Below are 17173 nucleotides of genomic sequence, written 5' to 3'. Positions count from 1 at the left end.
AGTCATTACTGGAAGACTTAATGAATGCAGTAAGATTTAAGGAGAGATTAGAATAAAGATGATGGTCATTAGACATGCAAGAAAAATTGGACTGTTCCAGGCATAAAGTGACAGCATGGAAGAGGACATGAAGATGACAGTGGAAGGAGGATACAAAGGGAGGAGCTAGGAAAGAGGCCTGATTATAGCAAAGGAGGACAACACTTGTATGCATGAGTGCAATTACACAGAGACTTCCGTGCGAAAACAAAAGCCTCAACTAGAGGTAGATGATGATAGCCAGTGAAAGAATTTGAGTAGATAAGGAAAATGCACAATAAATGGAAATGATTTTCACAGCAACATTTTGGAAAGATCAGAGGGGAATGAAACAACAAATTATTTTCTTTGTATTTCTGACGGTGTCCGTCATGTTCTCTGGATCTGTGATGGGGTGTCTGCCCAACACAGGCATAAAAGGGGTTAATCTTGCCCTGTCCAGGAAGAAGCAATGGAAGTAAGTCCTCCCACCAGCCCAGAGAGGCTGTTTGAAGTACAGCCAATTAGGGAGGAGATGCAGGGAGCAACCCAGGCCCCAAAGGCTCAGATAAAAGGGAGCTGCAGGGCAGAGTAGGGTCAGTTGATTCAGGGAGCCCAGCTGAGGTAAGGGTGAAGAAGGTGCTAGGGCCATGAGGAAGTGGTCCAGGGAAATATAACAGCACTGATGGAGGTTATAGAGGAGCAGCAGAAGGCTGCTATTTACTGAGTCCCTGGACTGGGGGCTGCAGTAGTGGGCGGGCCTGGGCCCCCCCTGCAACTCGTCATTGGGGAAGTGGCTCAACTGTTGGACAGAGATCCCCTCCTGGAAGCGGGAAACAAATGATGACCTAGCCAGAGGTCTGAGTTGAGAAGAAGATGCTGGAGTTCTGAGAGCTGAGAGAGGAGCCACAGGCAGGAGCAGAGACTAAGTGCCAGTGTGCAGACCGCAGATGTGCGTGTTTGCCTCAAGCTAATCCTCAGCATGACCAGGAGGAGGCACCAGTCCAGTGATGAGGGCTGCACTTTGTGACAGGGATTTACCCCATAAATTAAAATCACAAAATAATGCAAAATGACTAATGAGTTGAGGCAAGTGATAGCCAAAGAATAGACAAAGATTTCAGTAATAAAGATGTAAGAGAAATATGGATTTTGGAGATGTTAAAGAAGAAATGACAACCAAAAGTTAATCTGAGATTTTCCAACATGGATTACAAATAAAACACGAGAACACAAAAAGGGCAGCTACCTGTTCCGTAACTGACATTCTTCGAAATGTGTTGCTCATGTCTATTCCACAGTAGGTGTGTGTACTCGCCACGTGCACTGGTGCTGGAAGATTTTCTCTCAGCAGTACCCATAGGGGGAGCGCTGCTGTGACCCCTAGAGTGACGCTACCATGGCATGTTATAAGGGGAACTGCACGCTCCCCCCACCCTCAGTTCCTTCTTGCTGGAGCAACTCCAACAGTGGGGAAGGAGGGCAGGATGTGGAATAGACATGAGCAAAACATCTCAAAGAACACTAGTTACGGAACAGGTAACTGTCCTCTCTTCTTCGAGTGATTGCTCATGTGTATTCCACAGTAGGTGATTACAAGCTATGTCTGATGGAAGTGGGTAGGAGTTCAGAGATTCCCTGGCTGAAGCACAGCTCTACCGAAACCAGCATTATCCCTGGGATGGGAGACAATCGCGAAGTGCAAGGTGAACATGTGCACTGAGGACCAGGTAGTGGCTCTACAGATGTCCTGGATAGAGACGTGGGCTACAAAGGCAGCCGATGAGGCCTGAGCCCTTGTTGAGTGAGCCCTCACGATAGGTGGTGCGGGAACCCCTGCTAGGTCATAGCATGCCTGGATGCATGATGTGATCCACCGAGACAGTCTCTCGGTGGAGATCGGTTGATCCTTCATGCGCTCTGCCAAGGCAACAAAGAGTTGCAAAGACCTGCGGAACGGCTTAGTACACTCCAGATAAAAGGCTACCTTCCAGAAAAGGTGAGACCACAAGCATGTAGCCAGGGGTTCGAACTGGGGCCCCATGAGGCAGGATGGCACCAAGTTTAGATCCCATAAGGGAAGGACCGTACCAATGCTGCCGGGACCAAGCTGGGGCGATTAGGAGGACACGTGCTTTGTCCGTTTTTACTTTCTCCAGGACCTTGGCAATGAGGGAAAATGGGGGAAAAGCGTGAAGAAGTTGGCCTGACCATTACAGGAGGAAGGCGTCAGAGATCGATGGATATCAGTAGCCACAATGCCCTGCGCATGGACACAGTTGAGGCCATGGACCAAGCATCCGTGTCAGCCGCATCCGCTGCCACCTGCAGGGCAGCTTTTGCGGCAGCGGCGCTCTCTTCCACCAGTGCCTTAAAATCCTTCCTTTCATGCTCTGGAAGGGAGGGTTTGAATTTCAGCAGTGATCCCCACAAGTTAAACTCATAATGATCGAGGAGGGCCTAGTGGTTGGCCACACTCAGCTGGAAGCTGATGGATGAACAAAGCTTCCTGCCAAACGAGGCCAGCCTTTTGGAGTCTTTATTTTTGGGTGTGGGACCTGGCTGGCCTTGTCTCTCCCTGTGGTTCACGGACTCTACCACTAGGGAGTTGGGGGCCAGGTGGGTATAGAGATATTCCTGCCCCTTTATGGGCATGAAGTATTTGCGCTCTGCCCATTTTCATATCAGGGCAAGAGAGGCCGGTGTTTGCCAGAGGGCATTAGAGATGTTGGGCACCCCTTCATGGAGCGGGAGGGCCACTCTGCCCGGTGCCGAGGATGAGAGTACATTGAACAGCGAGTCCGAGGGTCCCTCCATCTGCTCAGCTTGAAGGTGGAGACGACGCTACTCGCTTTAACAGCTCCTGATGGGCCCTGAAGTCCTTGTGTGGTACGGAGCGGGGTGGGGCTGCAATCTTGTCCTCCAGTGCCGGGCAGGGGGCCGGTACTGGGCTCTGCATGCCGGCCGGTGCTGCAGGATCCGCCCCTTGGGCGGACTCCTCTTGCGGTGCCAAGGAGCCGTGACCAGCCAATCTATCCCTCGGAGGTCTGGATAGCGCGGCTGACAGAGACATCGATGCTCCCACTATCGACAGAGGGCCTTGCTGGACATGCACAGAGGGCCAGAGGGTCCACTGGCACCACTGGCCTGCCACGGGGTCCCCTTGCCATTGGCCCTGGTGTGTCGCCAGCGGCACCAGCTGGTTGGGTTGGCCCAGCTGGGTCATAGGGCGCTGCATGCAGGACGAAGTCGGGTTGTCAACGACCTGTCGGAGCCATGCAAACGGTAGGCGTGGTGGTGCCGAGCACAACATCTGCCATGGTATCTGGACTCCAACGCAGCACTGTTCCTCCACGCCGAGGTGCTGCTAGTCGAGATGATTCGATGCCTGGATCCATGACAACGTGGAGCTGGTGATCCCCGCCAGGAGTTGCGAGCTCGGTGCCTCGACGCGTGAGAATTGGAGCATGACCGGCGATGGCGGCAGTGTTGGGAGTGGTTCCTATAGCTCCTCCTAGAGTGGGAGAGTCTGTGGCATCGATGCTTGTCCCACTGATACCCTGCACTCGGCGTGGAGCGGTGCCTGAAGCCAGCACCGACTCCATGAGAAGGGCCCGAAGTCTAATGTGTCTCTCTTTTTCCGTCCTGGATTTGAAAGACCTGCAGATTTTACAGCAATCGCTGATTTGGGATTTGCTCAGAGACAGTCGGTGTGCAGGTCAATTCTGGGCAACGAATGCCTACAAGGATCGCACGATTTAAACCCTGGGGCCCAGGGTATGTCCTGGTCCAAACTCTAATTAGCCAAAGTAGAACTTTTAACAGACTAACTGAAACAGGTACTACTGAAGACGACGAGAATTGGGACAAGCTGCAGCAAAGCTGGAGCAAGTAGTTCCGATGCACCATCACTGGCGGCAAGACGGAACTGAGGGTGGGTAGAGTGTGCTGCTCCTCCTATAGCACGCTGCGGTGGTGCCACTCCAGGGGTCGCAGCAGTGCTTCCCCAATGGGTACTGCAGAGGAAAAAACTTCCAGCACCGGTGCATGTGGCGAGCACACACACCTACTGTGGAATACACATGAGCAAGCACTCGAAGAAGAATTATTGCACTTTCAGCTGTAACTTTTTTCATTTACCTGGCTTAAGATCATAGTGTATAATAGGGGGCTTGATCTCATTGAGATACCGTAGTGCATTTACTATTTGCATTACAATGGACCTAGCTTCTTTCTCTGACATCAGTTTATGTTGCTTGAGATAGAAATCCAAATCATTGCCTTCACAGTACTCCAACACTGTACAAAACCTAAAGTAAAAATTCAGAAATACAGTGTCAGATAAGGTAGAGTACAAATTGCCATCTAACGGCATAATTATATGAAAAAAAAGTAAAGATTGATAATGACAAGTTAACAATTTCACATATAAGAATAAAATCGTTTTAAATTAAGAGAATCTGGCATAACTAGTTAATTAAAAACCCAACATCGAAGCATTTGCATTCAACGGAAAAGAGACTACACAAATATTAGTGAGGCCATGTAAAAAAAGACAGTTACCTTTTCTGTAACTGGTGTTCTTCGGGATGTGTTGCTCGTATCTATTCCACAGTAGGTGTGCGTGCTTGCCATGTGCACTGGTGCCAGAAGTTTTTCCCCTAGCAGTACCCATAGGGGAGTGCCCCAGTGACCCCTGGAGCGATGTCTCCATGACACGGTACAAGGGGTGCTGAGCGCTTCCCCCACCCTCAGTTCCTTCTTACCAGAGAACTCCGACAGAGGGGAAAGAGGGCGGGATGTGGAATAGACATGAGCAACACATCTCAAAGAATACCAGTTATGGAAAAGGTAACTGTCTTTTCTTCTTTGAGTGATTGCTCATATGTATTCCACAGTAGGTGATTCCAAGCTATATCTCTTGGAGGTGGGTAGGAGTTCACAAATTCTCATGACGAAGCACAGCCCTGCCGAACCCGGCGTCCTCCCTGGTTTGGGAGACAATCACATAATGCGAGGTGAAAGTGTGAACTGAAGACCACATAGCAGCCCTACAAATGTCCTGGATGGGGACATGGACCAAAAACAGCCGACGAGGCCTGCACCCAAGTTGAGTGCGCCTTCACAATTGATGGCGGAGGGATTCCTGCCAAGCCATAACAGGTACGGAAGCATGAGGTGATCCAGTTGGAGAGCCACTGAGTGGAAATTGGCCGACCTTTCATGCATTCGGCCGAGGCGATGAACAGTTGCAAAGACTTTCTGAATGGCTTAGTCCACTCCAGGTAGAAAGCCAGAGCCTGTCTCACATCCAGTGTGTGGAGGCAGCACTCCTCACTGGACACATGGGACCTGGATCAGAGGACCGGCAGAAAAATGTCCTGACCTATGTGATAGGCAGAGACCACCTTTGGGAGGAATGAAGGGTGTGGGCGGAACTGGAGCTCATGTGTATGGGGGGCTCAGCAGTCAGGGCCCCGAGTTCCGAAACCCATCTAGCTCATATGACTGCAACCAGGAAGGCCACCTTCCACGAGAAGTGTGACCAGGAGCACGTAGCTAGCAGCTCAAACAGGAGCCTGATGAGACAGGCCAACACCAGGTTTAGGTCCTACTGTGGGACAGAGGGCCTAACATACAGGAAGAGGTGATCCAATCCCTTAAGGAATCAGCCAGTCATAGCATGAAAGAATATCGTGTGGCCCTGCCAATATGGCCGCCAGGTGCACCTTGACTGATGAGGGCAACAGGCCCTGGGCTCTAAGGTGAAAGAGGTAGACCAGAATAAGCTGGATCGGGGCAGCCACCAGGGAAACGCCCTGCTCATCTGCCCATCTGGAGAACCGAGACCACTCTGAAAGTAGACTTGGCACGTGAAGGGTTGCCTGCTTTCTAGGAGGACAAGCTGAACCCCTTCCAAGCACGTCCTTTTCTCCCTACCTAACCATTGAGCAGCCATGAGGGTGCCATGAGGTGGAGCGCCGGTAGGTTGGGGTGGAGGTGGCAGCCCTGGTCCTGGGAGAGCAGGTCCGGGCAGGACGGCAACGGTGGGGCAATTGCCAGGCCTGTGAGGGTCCCATAACAATGCTGCCTGGGCCATGCCAGGGCAATCAGAAGTACCCAAGCCTTGTTCGACTTTACCTTTTCCAGGACCTTGCCGATCAGTGGGAACAGGGGAAAAGCATAGAGGAACTGGCTTGACCAGGACAGGAGGAAGGTATCGGACATAGCCCCCCATTCTAGCCCCCCCTCAGAGCAGAACTGGGGACAGCAACAGTTCTGCCAAGTCATGAACAGGTCCACCTGGGAAATTCCCCACACTTGGAAAAGTCTGTGCACACCTCTGGGTGGAGAGACCACTTGTGCAGAGAGATGTCCCTGCTCAAGTGATCCGCCCGCACGTTCTGGGCACCCAGAGTCCCACAGCCTGAGGGCTTCGCAGCAGAGGGCAGAGGATTGGGCCCTGCCTTGCCTATCGATATAGAACATCGAGGCTGTGTTGTCCATAAGAACCCTGACAGCCGTACTTCCCTGAGCTCCTTGACATTTATGTGGAGGGTCAGATCCTGAGCTGACCACAGACCTTGGGTCTGAAAGTCCCCCACATGGGCCCCCCCATCCCAAATCTGACGTGTCAGACACTAGTTCCAGCGATGGGGCCCTGCCCCTGAATGGGACCCCTTGGAGCATGTTTCTCAGGGAGGACCACCACCATAGGGAGATGATCACTGGCTCGAGTTTTGTCTTCCCTGGCCTAGAAGAACTCCGAGGCCAACCAGAGCCGGAGGGGCCTCATCCTGAGTCTGGCGTGACAGACCACATACGTGCATGCTGACATATGACCCAAGAACTGGAGCCACACTCTGGCTGTTGTCACCAGAAACCTCGTGACCATGTCGATGAGCCCCTTCAGGGTCTCAAACCTGTCCAGTTCTTTGGCCGACAAGGTATCCAGGACTACCCCAATAAACTCTATGCGTTGTACCGGGACTAACGTGGACTTGGTGTCACTTACCAAAAGGCCCAAAGTGGTGCACATGAACAGGAGGCACCACGTGATCCCACATCTGTGACCCAGAGCTGCTCTTGACCAACCAGTCGTCCAGATAGGGGAAGATCTGGACCCCTCGGTGCTTGAGGTAGGTCGCAACCACCTACATATATTTTGTGAATACTCTGGGGGTGGTGGACAGGCCAAACAGGAGGACCATAAATTGGTAGTGCTCCTGCCCCACCATGAAACGGAAGAAGCGTCTGTGCTCATCGAATATATGAAAGTGGAAGTACGCGTCCTGTAGATCGAGGGTGACATACCAGTCCCCAGGACCCAGGGAGGGGATGATGGAGGCCAGCGAGACCATGAGGAACTTGAGTTTCACCATGTACTGGTTCAGGCCTCGCAGGTCCAAGATGTGCCTGAGCCCCTCTTTGGCCTTCAGGATAATGGAATAGCAGGAGTAGTACCCCTTGCCTCTGAACTTCCCCGGTACTGCTTCCACTGCTCCTAGGCCCAGGAGCTGCCCCACCTCCTGCTCGAGCAGAACCTCGTGCAAGGGATCCCCCAGGAGGGAAAGGGGCGGAGAGTGGTTGGGTGGGGAAGAAGTAAACTGGAGGGTGTAGCCCCAGGAGATGGTGTTGAGGACCCAACAGTCCAAGGTCAGCCGCGACCACTCCGGGAGGAAAGCACACAACCGATTGCAGAAGGGAAGCTTTACTGAGGGTGGATTCCTGATGAGAACTGGCAGGGAGCCCCATCAAAACGGCCTTTCCCCTGCTTGCTTGCCCTTGGAAAACCCAGGCTGGGGAGCAGGCTGAGACTGCCTCTGTGGGCACCTCTTATAGTCCCGTGACTTCTTATAAGGGGTCTTGTATTTTGAATGGGTGGCCTGAGTGGGAGTCTGCTGCGGCTTGAACTTAGGTTTAGCCAGAGCCAGAACACAGAGACCCAGAATCCAGAGAGTTGTGCGTACGTCTTTCAGGCCATGCAGCTTTGTATCTGTTCGTTCCACAAACAGAGCTTTCCCATCAAACAGGAGGTCCTGAAGGGAGATCTGCGCCTTGCTTGACAGCCCAGAGAACAGGAGCCATGATGCCCTTCTCATGGACACTGTGGAGGCCATGGACTGCGGGGCCATGTCCATTGCATCCGAACTGCCTGCAGGGTTGCCCCAGTAGCCGCTGTGCCCTCCTCCACCAGTGCTTTGAACTCCTTCCTGTCATACTCCTGGAGGGAGTCCTCGAACTTGGGCAGGTAGCCCCACAGATTGAACTCATACCGGCCCAGGAGAACCTGATAGTTCACCACCTGTAACTGGAAGCTCGAGGACGAATACATTTTTCTTTCAAAGCATCCAGCCTCCTTGAATCTTTATTTTTCGGGGAAGGGGCTGGTTGGCCCTGCTGTTCCCTATGGTTGATCGACTCGACCACCAGGGAGTTAGGAGCAGGGTAGATGTGTAAGTATTCATGCCTCTTGGCGGGGACAAAATACTTGCATCCCGCTCTCTTAGAGATGGGGTCCAATGAGGCCAGGGTTTCTCACAGGGCATTTAAAATTTTCACCACCCTTTCTTGGAGAGGCAAGGCCACCTTGATCAGTGCCAAGGAGGACAGTACATTAAACAGGGAGTCCGAGGGCTCCTCCAGCTTGATGCCATCCTTTTTAAGAGTTCTTGGTGGGTCCTAAAGTCCTTCTGTGGGATGGAGGGAGGAGGGGCCATAACTGCCTCATCCGGGAAGGGTGAAGTGGCCAGCTTGGTATTTCGTGTCCACTGGCACCAAAGGGTCCACTACCTGGTCGGTCTCTGGGCATGGTGCCAAGGATGCACATCTCATCGACTCCTTCCTCGGAGGTCTGGAGAGGGAGGCTGATCATCCTTTAGAGGCTCCAGCCACCAAGCAAACCCCCACTCGGGGCTACATCGGGGGCCACAGTGCCCACTGGTACCGTTGGGCCAGCCATGGGGCCCGGTGCCACTGCATCAGCTATGGCACCAGCGGAGCCGGGTTTTCGGACTGGCGGGCCTGGCCCATCAATGGAAGACTGTGAGGGGCGGCCAGGCTGACATATGACTTGCTGCTGTCCCTGGCCAGGGAAGAGCATTGGCAAAGATGCTGACCATGGGGCTGTGATCCCGACATGGAGGACCGTTACTGTCAGTAACAGCTGTTCCGCGATCGGTTCCGGGAGGTGAACCCGCGACGGTGAGACGATGGAGATCGATGGCCGCAGAGGCAGTGCCGTGGCGGGATGCCAAATGGGACCAATGTCGACGTTCATGCCATGACCGGCTGCAATAGCCCCTCCGAGATGAGGACTGCCTTGGTCCTGTCAATGTTTGCTCCTCAAGGCGGAGCAGTGCCAACAGTCTCAGTCAGACGGAATCCAACCAAACAGCCTGGTGGGAGTCAAGGACAATTCACGTGGACTTTGCTCTGAACGGAGGCTGGGTGGCAAACCACATCGGGAACTAACTAACTAACTACAGGTACCATACACTGAACGAACAAGCAGTTTTGAGGATGAGCTACAGCAAAGCTTGCACAGAGCAGTTCCAAAGCACTTTCACTGGCAGCAAGAAGGAACTGAGGGTGGGGGGAGCGTGCAGTGCCCCTTATACAGCACCATGGAGGCACCACTTTAGGGGTCGCTAGGGTGCTCCCCTACAGGTACTGCTAGGGGAAGAACTTCCGGCACTGGTGTACGTGGCGAGCATGCACATCTACCATGGAATACACTCTGTGACAAAGTTCCTCCTCTACCTTGGTGGGTCCCGTGCTTATTTGGCAGATTTGCTCACCTCAGTGATCTTCCCCACAGTCTGGGTCAACTTCTCCTGTCTCTGATCAGGAGTTGGGAGGTTTGGGGGGAACCCGGGCCCACCCTCCACTCTGGGTTCCAGCCCAGGGCCCTGTGGATTGCAGCTGTCTATAGTACCTCCTTTAACAGCTGCATGACAGCTACAACTCCCTGGGCTACTTCCCCATGGCCTCCTCCAAACACCTTTTTTATCCTCACCACAGGACCTTCCTCCTGGTGTCTGATAATGCTTGTACTCCTTAGTCCTCCAGCAGCACACCCTCTCACTCTCGGCTCCTTGCGCCTCTTGCTCCCAGCAACTCACATGCACTTCCTCTCCTCTGGCTCCCCCCTCCTGATGAGTGAGCTCCTTTTTAAACCCAGGTGCCCTGATTAGCCTGCCTTGATTGGGTGCAGGTGTTCTAATCGGCCTGGCTGCCTCAATCCATTCTAGCAGGTTCCTGATTACTCTAGTGCAGCCCCTGCTCTGGGCACTCAGGGAACAGAAAACTACTCACCCAGTGACCAGTATATTTGCCCTCTACCAGACTCCTGTACCCCACTGGCCTGGGTCTGTCACAACTTGAAGAAGAGCTTTCCTTTTTGCAGACTTAGACAAGTTTCTTGATAACAAATGTAGTGTAATCTCTTACAGTGAAATTCTGTGCTGGGTCTCTTAAAGGCGCAGTCCAAGGGAAGCATGGTAGTGGTTAAGGAAACTCCTAATCCTGGTTTCCACAAGGAACTGGAGAAGTCCCTGGTATAATTAAGACAGCCCCGGAGGTCAGTCTAAGTTGCAGTAGCTTCCCTGGGCTGTTCTATGGACTACAGTGCTACCTGGACTCACTTGCAGTACTGTGTGCTGCAGTTCATCCCAAATCACTCCTTACATGAGGGTGTCCCCGGAAAGCAGCCTTATGACTGTATTCCACAATGTCTGCACCATGGGGAATTTTCCCCCAGACAGAACTGAGGCTTTTAGAGCCCCTTTATATTATTGTTCCAGTCATTTTAGATAACGAGGCCAGAGCTGAGGTGAGGATCTCACCCTTAGTGTTCAAATAGTCTTTATTTTAATATAAGTAAGGTATTAAAAATACTTGGAATGTTCTAAAAATCAGTGTAATTTCACTTACGTATCTGTATCCAGGGAGAAGTAGTCATAGAGTTTAACTATCCTGGGATGATCCAGTTCTTTGTGTATTCTATACTCTCTGCAGGCATGTCTAAAGGAAAATGTTTAAGAGGTTTGTTAACTTTCCATGATCAACAGAACACAGGTCAATTTGCCACAAGAATCCTAAATCATTAATATTTACTTGTGGTAGTTTTCCTTCTTCTCGTCTCTCCAACTTTTGTTAAGTTGGTGTATTTTCACAGCAGCGTATCTTTGTTCATAAAGATCAAAAGCCTAGAAAACCAGATATGGAACAATTACAACCAAAGATGACAAAAAAACAACACTCAAAAAGATCCAAATTCAGCATATAATCAACAGATCTACAGACAAATTAAACAAAATGAAACTATACAGATGTGTTATAGAAAAACACTTCATAATCATGAAGACCCAGTTAATCTGAAGCATACAAAAACTTTATTATACAAGCAATACTACAAGCAGTTTGGAGAGCCATGGTGTTGCATTAAATGGCTTATCATAACATTCGTAATTTTGTTTCACTTTCCTCAGATATCTTCTTATCCAAGAAGACATCTGCCAATTTTCTATTCAGAAAAATAAATGTATCCAGAGAAGCTATGACTAACCAAACGGTTACAACTATGTTTGAGTTCATAAAGGCTCATTTCAGTGGCAATTAAGGGTTAATTCAGGGTTAATTATCCCAGGTCCAGAAGGACTAAAACATTTTTAAAATTTGTACCACAAGTCCCTAATTTTCCAATTTGCTGTAATGCATTTTCCTTAGTGTACATATCAGCAAGTCTACAGTCACAATCCTGGCTTCTTCCCTACTACCAATGGAGCCTTCATCTATTGATTATGTAAGTAGGATAAGTGATGCTCAGCTCAGTGGTGCTCTCTCCCTCCATGTATAAGCTAAGGGGTTTTTCCAGCCTTTGTTTAAGAAGTGCTATTGTATTAGAACCACAGTTGCCAACTTTCATGCGGTAAATAAGCACACCGACTTTCACAATAAGCCAAAAATCAAGCTAATCCCATTTCAAAACAAGCCAATCCCTAAGAACCCCAACATACTATGTAACTAGATTCCCCCAGGCATGCAGTCTGGGACAGTAGCAGGCCTGCTGTGCAGCCCTGACTCTCTCCCCGCCTTGCCCTTCCTTGCCAGGAGATGATCAAAAAAAGGAGCAACAAGCTACACGTCAAACAAGCTACAATCCAAAAACTAGCCAACAGGCAACTCACAAGCCAATTAAGCCAAAACCAAGCCCAATTTCTGCATTTTTTTTCACAGGTTTGGCATGTCTAATTAGAACCTTCTTAGTCTGGGAGATCAAAAGTAAGAAAATTAAATTATAATTTAATTTAATTATTTTAATTATTTAAATATTTGATTGTATATATAAAACAAACAAACAAACATATGTGGCTATGAAATATTACATTAGCAGACCAAAATACAGATTACCTTATATACTTCACTGAAGCCACCTCGACCAAGTAAATGAAGTAACAAATATCGTTCATTTAATGTGGGATGATCTTTGAATCTTAAAAAGAAAGTAGGAAGACTTCAAATAACTGTTTTGAGATAAATTTCAAGCTCTACTCTAGGTCCCTTCATATTATTTTCACCTAACTTATCTGAGTATTTTTTATAAGAAAAAAAACCCTGTTCAGTAATATTCTACTAAATACAATTTTATGGCAGCACTGTGTAATATAGCTATGCAGTTTTTTAAATAGTAAATTAGTGTTTTCATTCTATAATATCAAATCAACAACTGCTACCAAACACTGCCATTCAGCCACTTAGTTCTGTTCAAGTCTTTTTTTTGCATTTCTGAGAGATTATGAAAAACGTTTTAAGTTTTACCATTAAGCTTTTAACTGTTTATATTTTTATTATACGTGAGTTGAGTCCAATGACAAACAAAATTTCAGCTGTTCTTTTGGGTATGTACTGTCTGGGAAACAAGCGTTCTTGCTACTTTTGATTTTCAAATTTTATTGGATCAGTAACAAGACAAATGATATTTTCTGTTTGCTTTTCACATCTAGTTCCAGTTTCTTGTTTGTTTTCAAAAGAAAAACAAACCCAAAATATTTCTTAACATTCCTTTTCCCCTTCCACATCCCTCAGGTTAGCCTTTGTCCCATGCACTACAGGAAGACAAGAAACCAGGAAGGTGGTTTAATTAGGCTGCAACATTAAGTAAACCACCTGGGACCTATTTGGCTATAAATTGTCCAGCAAGGTCACCCTTTCTTGATAATCTGTTCAACCCATACCAACAGCCCCCACCCCATAAAGATGTTGGAACCCTACCACCCTTCCCTCATACAAGGGTAAAGGGAGTGGAGAAGAGGGGGTTATGTCCTTACTATGCCAAACATTTGGAGCGCCAACCTCATTCTCCACTTTCTTTACGAGATGCCTTCTCCTAATCCACTTCCAATTCCAGTGCATCAGGGAAGCGGATCACTTTGGAACAATTACCTGCACTGCACACCTATCAAGTTGCAATAAAATTAATTTTACAACCCACTCCACCTTTCAGGTCCCTGGGATGCTGAGAGGAAGTTGAAAATTGTATTTTACTCAAGCCACACTTCACTGAGCGAAAATTTCATTCCTTCCCAGCCCCAAAACTAGTGATACCCACAGAAAGGCCCCAAAATCCATTCTTACTCTAATCCCAGGAGGAGGGAGGGGAAGCTTTCCTTCTCAGCACAGAATGGCATCCCAGGGCAGGGTTTATAATTCCTCCCTTTGGATGCAAGCGAGACAGAGGCTTATGCTGCACTCTTCTGTCCAACCAATGAGCCACAGAGCTCCTCCACAAGCCCATAAGGAGGCAAAGTGACCATATGGAGGAGAGGGCTCATGTACAAGTTCTTAAAGGGGCCAAGGGTTTTCTGTCTCCTGTTGGCCCAGCCAAAGCACGTCCCTGCTGCCCTGATGCTGACCTGAAGCTTCTCACCAAGGTTCTGGCCCCAGAACAGTAAGTATGAGAGGATGTCTGCTGGGACTGGGACCATCTCTATATGGAGGTGTCTTCAGAACTCATGACCGATTGGGACATGGGACAGTGTCAGAGAGCTGAGCCCTTGGGTCAGCCCAAGAATATCTGAGCTCTGGCCAGCGCAGCACACAGGCTCATACAGCTGCAAATAGCACTAGTTTTGGGAATGAATTGATTATCTTTTTGCCAAAATGTGGGATTTCCTAAATTCACATCTGTAGCACCGTATATTATTGTAATATGTTTCTTCAACAATGAATTGTGGCAATTCTTTAATATTTTTATAGCATCCTGTTCTTAACAGTCATATGTGCAACTCATCAGCCTTTTTGAATCTGTTCATTTCCCACTAACATTTTCAGGTTATTGGGCTTAGCTATCTTCTACCACAGACCTCTTCCCACCCACTCAGAACTAACAAGGGTAAAGTAGTCCTAGTATTTGTGCCTTGGAGAAAGTCAATTTGTTCATGTTCATACTGTAACAAACTCCCTGAATCCATTAGGCTTTTTAAGACGGGACAGGGTTTGTGTATTTCTCCTTCATAAACTATGCAATTTTATTTTTAACTGTTGATCAGATGAGCACAGAGTTATGACAGAGATCCATGATAAGAATAATCCTAGTAGGTATGATTCTTTTATTTGTTGTAGCTGGAGCTATGTATTTCTCATCTGCAGTACTGGGACCTTTTACCAAATCTTCTTACAATTGTGCACCCACCCTGTGTGTATTAAGAATCCTCTCACAACGTTGTTTCAAGCATAGTGGTGAGACATTGCTATGTAATTTTCTCTCTCTGGTCTGGGACTGCTTCCTTATAGTTTTCTGTAGAATATATGTAAGGCTTTGCATGTTAGGGTTTGCCAGTAGCTGGGTTTTTATGTTTATCTGAAAGTGTGGGTTGGAAGTATTTTGGCATAGCCACAGTAACACGTAGTTACTAGAAGTAACAACTACATTACTATCTACTGTGGCCATCTATGAAACATCAAAACTTTCATTTCTCATTATCAAAATGTATTTGTATGTTCACAAAAACTTTTTTCTAAGAAAAACAAAACACTTTAAAAGCAGATAGTTATATGTATCACCAACTAAATTCAGGGTATCAGATATAACAGCGGGGTTGATTTCATGGCTCTAGGGACATAGTGTCCTCCAGGAGCACCAGAAGCAAGGTATCCAATCTATTTATTAAGTGATGGTACACACCTACTTCCATCCGCACAACACACACACAAGGTAGGAAGTTTTTCATTTTCCAACACAGCATTTATAATCATCTACTGCAGAAAATCAGCACTGAAGTACATGGACTCCTGGTGAGCCTGTGAAACAGGTATTGTTCTCAATTTCAGAACAGAAAGCATAGTTGGAGCTTTTCTACGCAGGTACTAGGGTTGCCAACCCTCCAGGAATTAAAGATTAATCTTTAATGAAAGATTATGTCAGGTGATGAAACCTCCAAGAATTCATCCAATCAGAATTGGCGACCATACCAGGTACTATTGCATAGGATAGCCAAAACCTGCCATTCTCCAAGAAACAGTAATTTCCTTCTTGTTGATCCTGTTTTTTTTATTTTAAGTATGCTTTCTTCTTAAATTAACCAAATGTTCAGTTTAGCTGAGTTATATACATTGGACAGCTACCTAATGTCTAGAATTTTCCAAGCATATGGCAACCATTAAAAATATTATTGATATCCAATTGCATTACTGTGGGCTTCAACACTTTTGGAAGTGCTGAAACCATATATGTATAGTTTCATTATAGCCAAGAGTAAACATAAAATTGAACTTTCCGTATCCTCTACCATTACAGAGGAGTTCACTTTACTCAGTTATGTAATATATATGAGTCACAGTTAATTCTAGATGCAAGTTTTATTTTACAATAGATTACCACACAAATTCAAATGTTGCAATAGATATCAGTAACATATACATGGACTTAATCATCTGCTTTTCTGCGCTTTCTGGAGCTTTGATAAATATGTGAACAATACTGCAGTAGAGCTGAATCTAGTGTTACACAAACATAAAATTTCCACAAGTGCATCAAGATTTCACCATGTCTATAGGTATTACTTTCAGATAAGTGGATTGCTTTAGACTCCCCCATAACTATTCTTTATGTCAGAACTGTGATGTAGCAAGTTTTAGATGTTCTGCATTTTCAACTCTACAAGCTCAATCCCTCATATGCCCTGTAAAATTATTAATCATTATTTGTAGGAAAATTAGTCCATTTAAGACAAGATAAATATAAAACCAGGGAGAACACCTAATAAAAAGTTATAATACATGCTGTTCAATTTTGGGGAATGTAGTTTTTAAACTATACTATGTTTTTAAGAATAAACATGAGAAATTAAAATCTAGTGGCTTACTGTGAATTATCTTCATTGTTTATTCTTTTGAGTTCTCGTATATGAAGATTTCTAACTCTTTCCAAACGTTCAAGTTCTGCTTGTATTTCGGCTTCTTCCTGCAGATGAAATGAATGAACAATAAAAGCTCAATTTACTCACTGTTTGAAAAGGATATTTTTACCCATGCATCAATACTGGTAGTGATGGAGGAACATTACATTAGAAAACCCTGCTGAACCAGAAAACAGAACTGCTTTTCTTTTAAGGCCTGAAAAATACCGAGATAAGCCATAAGCCTATTTCAAGGAATCCTTCTCTCCATGAAACCTATAAGTAATGGGATGTTCGGTTTTGTCCTGCACTGTGGGGATACTATTCAAACTGAGTGCCAGGTGGTTTTGTACCTCAGCCAGCGAGTGAGATTACCTGGGTCTGAAATTGATGTACAGTGTGAAAAAAAATTGAGATATGTGCAGTTTTAGAAAAGATGCTTTAAAATATTTTAAAGCTCAAGTGTGAAACAAGGCAAGATTATGCAAGAATATTCTGTGACAAAGTTCCTCCTCTACCTTGGTGGGTCCTGCGCCTATTTGGCAGATTTGCTCACCTCAGTGATCTTCCCCACAGTCTGGGTCAACTTCTCCTGTGTCTGATCAGGAATTGGGAGGTTTGGGGGGAACCCAGGCCTGCCCTCCACTCCGGGTTCCAGCCCAGGGCCCTGTGGTTTGCAGCTGTCTATAGTGCTTCCTGTAACAGCTGCATGACCGCTACAACTCCCTAGGCCCATGGCCTCCTCCAAACACCTT

The 17173-nt window shown here is 47.3% G+C and overlaps 1 protein-coding gene across 4 annotated transcripts in view; it reads right to left on the bottom strand.

Annotated features, from left to right (window-relative positions):
- TLK1 (tousled like kinase 1) overlaps positions 1-17173 on the bottom strand; it is a 143176-nt gene that overhangs the window by 15188 nt on the left and 110815 nt on the right. For all 4 annotated transcript variants that reach the window (XM_032771035.2, XM_032771036.2, XM_032771033.2 and 1 more), the window contains 5 exons: positions 16386-16483; positions 12433-12514; positions 11137-11228; positions 10954-11043; positions 4159-4328 (listed from right to left, as the gene is read on the bottom strand). In XM_032771035.2, coding sequence (XP_032626926.2) covers positions 4159-4328; positions 10954-11043; positions 11137-11228; positions 12433-12514; positions 16386-16483 — 532 coding nt within the window. The remainder of the gene's footprint in view (positions 1-4158; positions 4329-10953; positions 11044-11136; positions 11229-12432; positions 12515-16385; positions 16484-17173) is intronic.

The sequence above is a fragment of the Chelonoidis abingdonii genome, chromosome 10 (assembly GCF_003597395.2).
Source record: "Chelonoidis abingdonii isolate Lonesome George chromosome 10, CheloAbing_2.0, whole genome shotgun sequence".
NCBI lineage: Eukaryota > Metazoa > Chordata > Testudines > Testudinidae > Chelonoidis > Chelonoidis abingdonii.
This window is presented reverse-complemented; position numbering and strand designations above follow the sequence as displayed.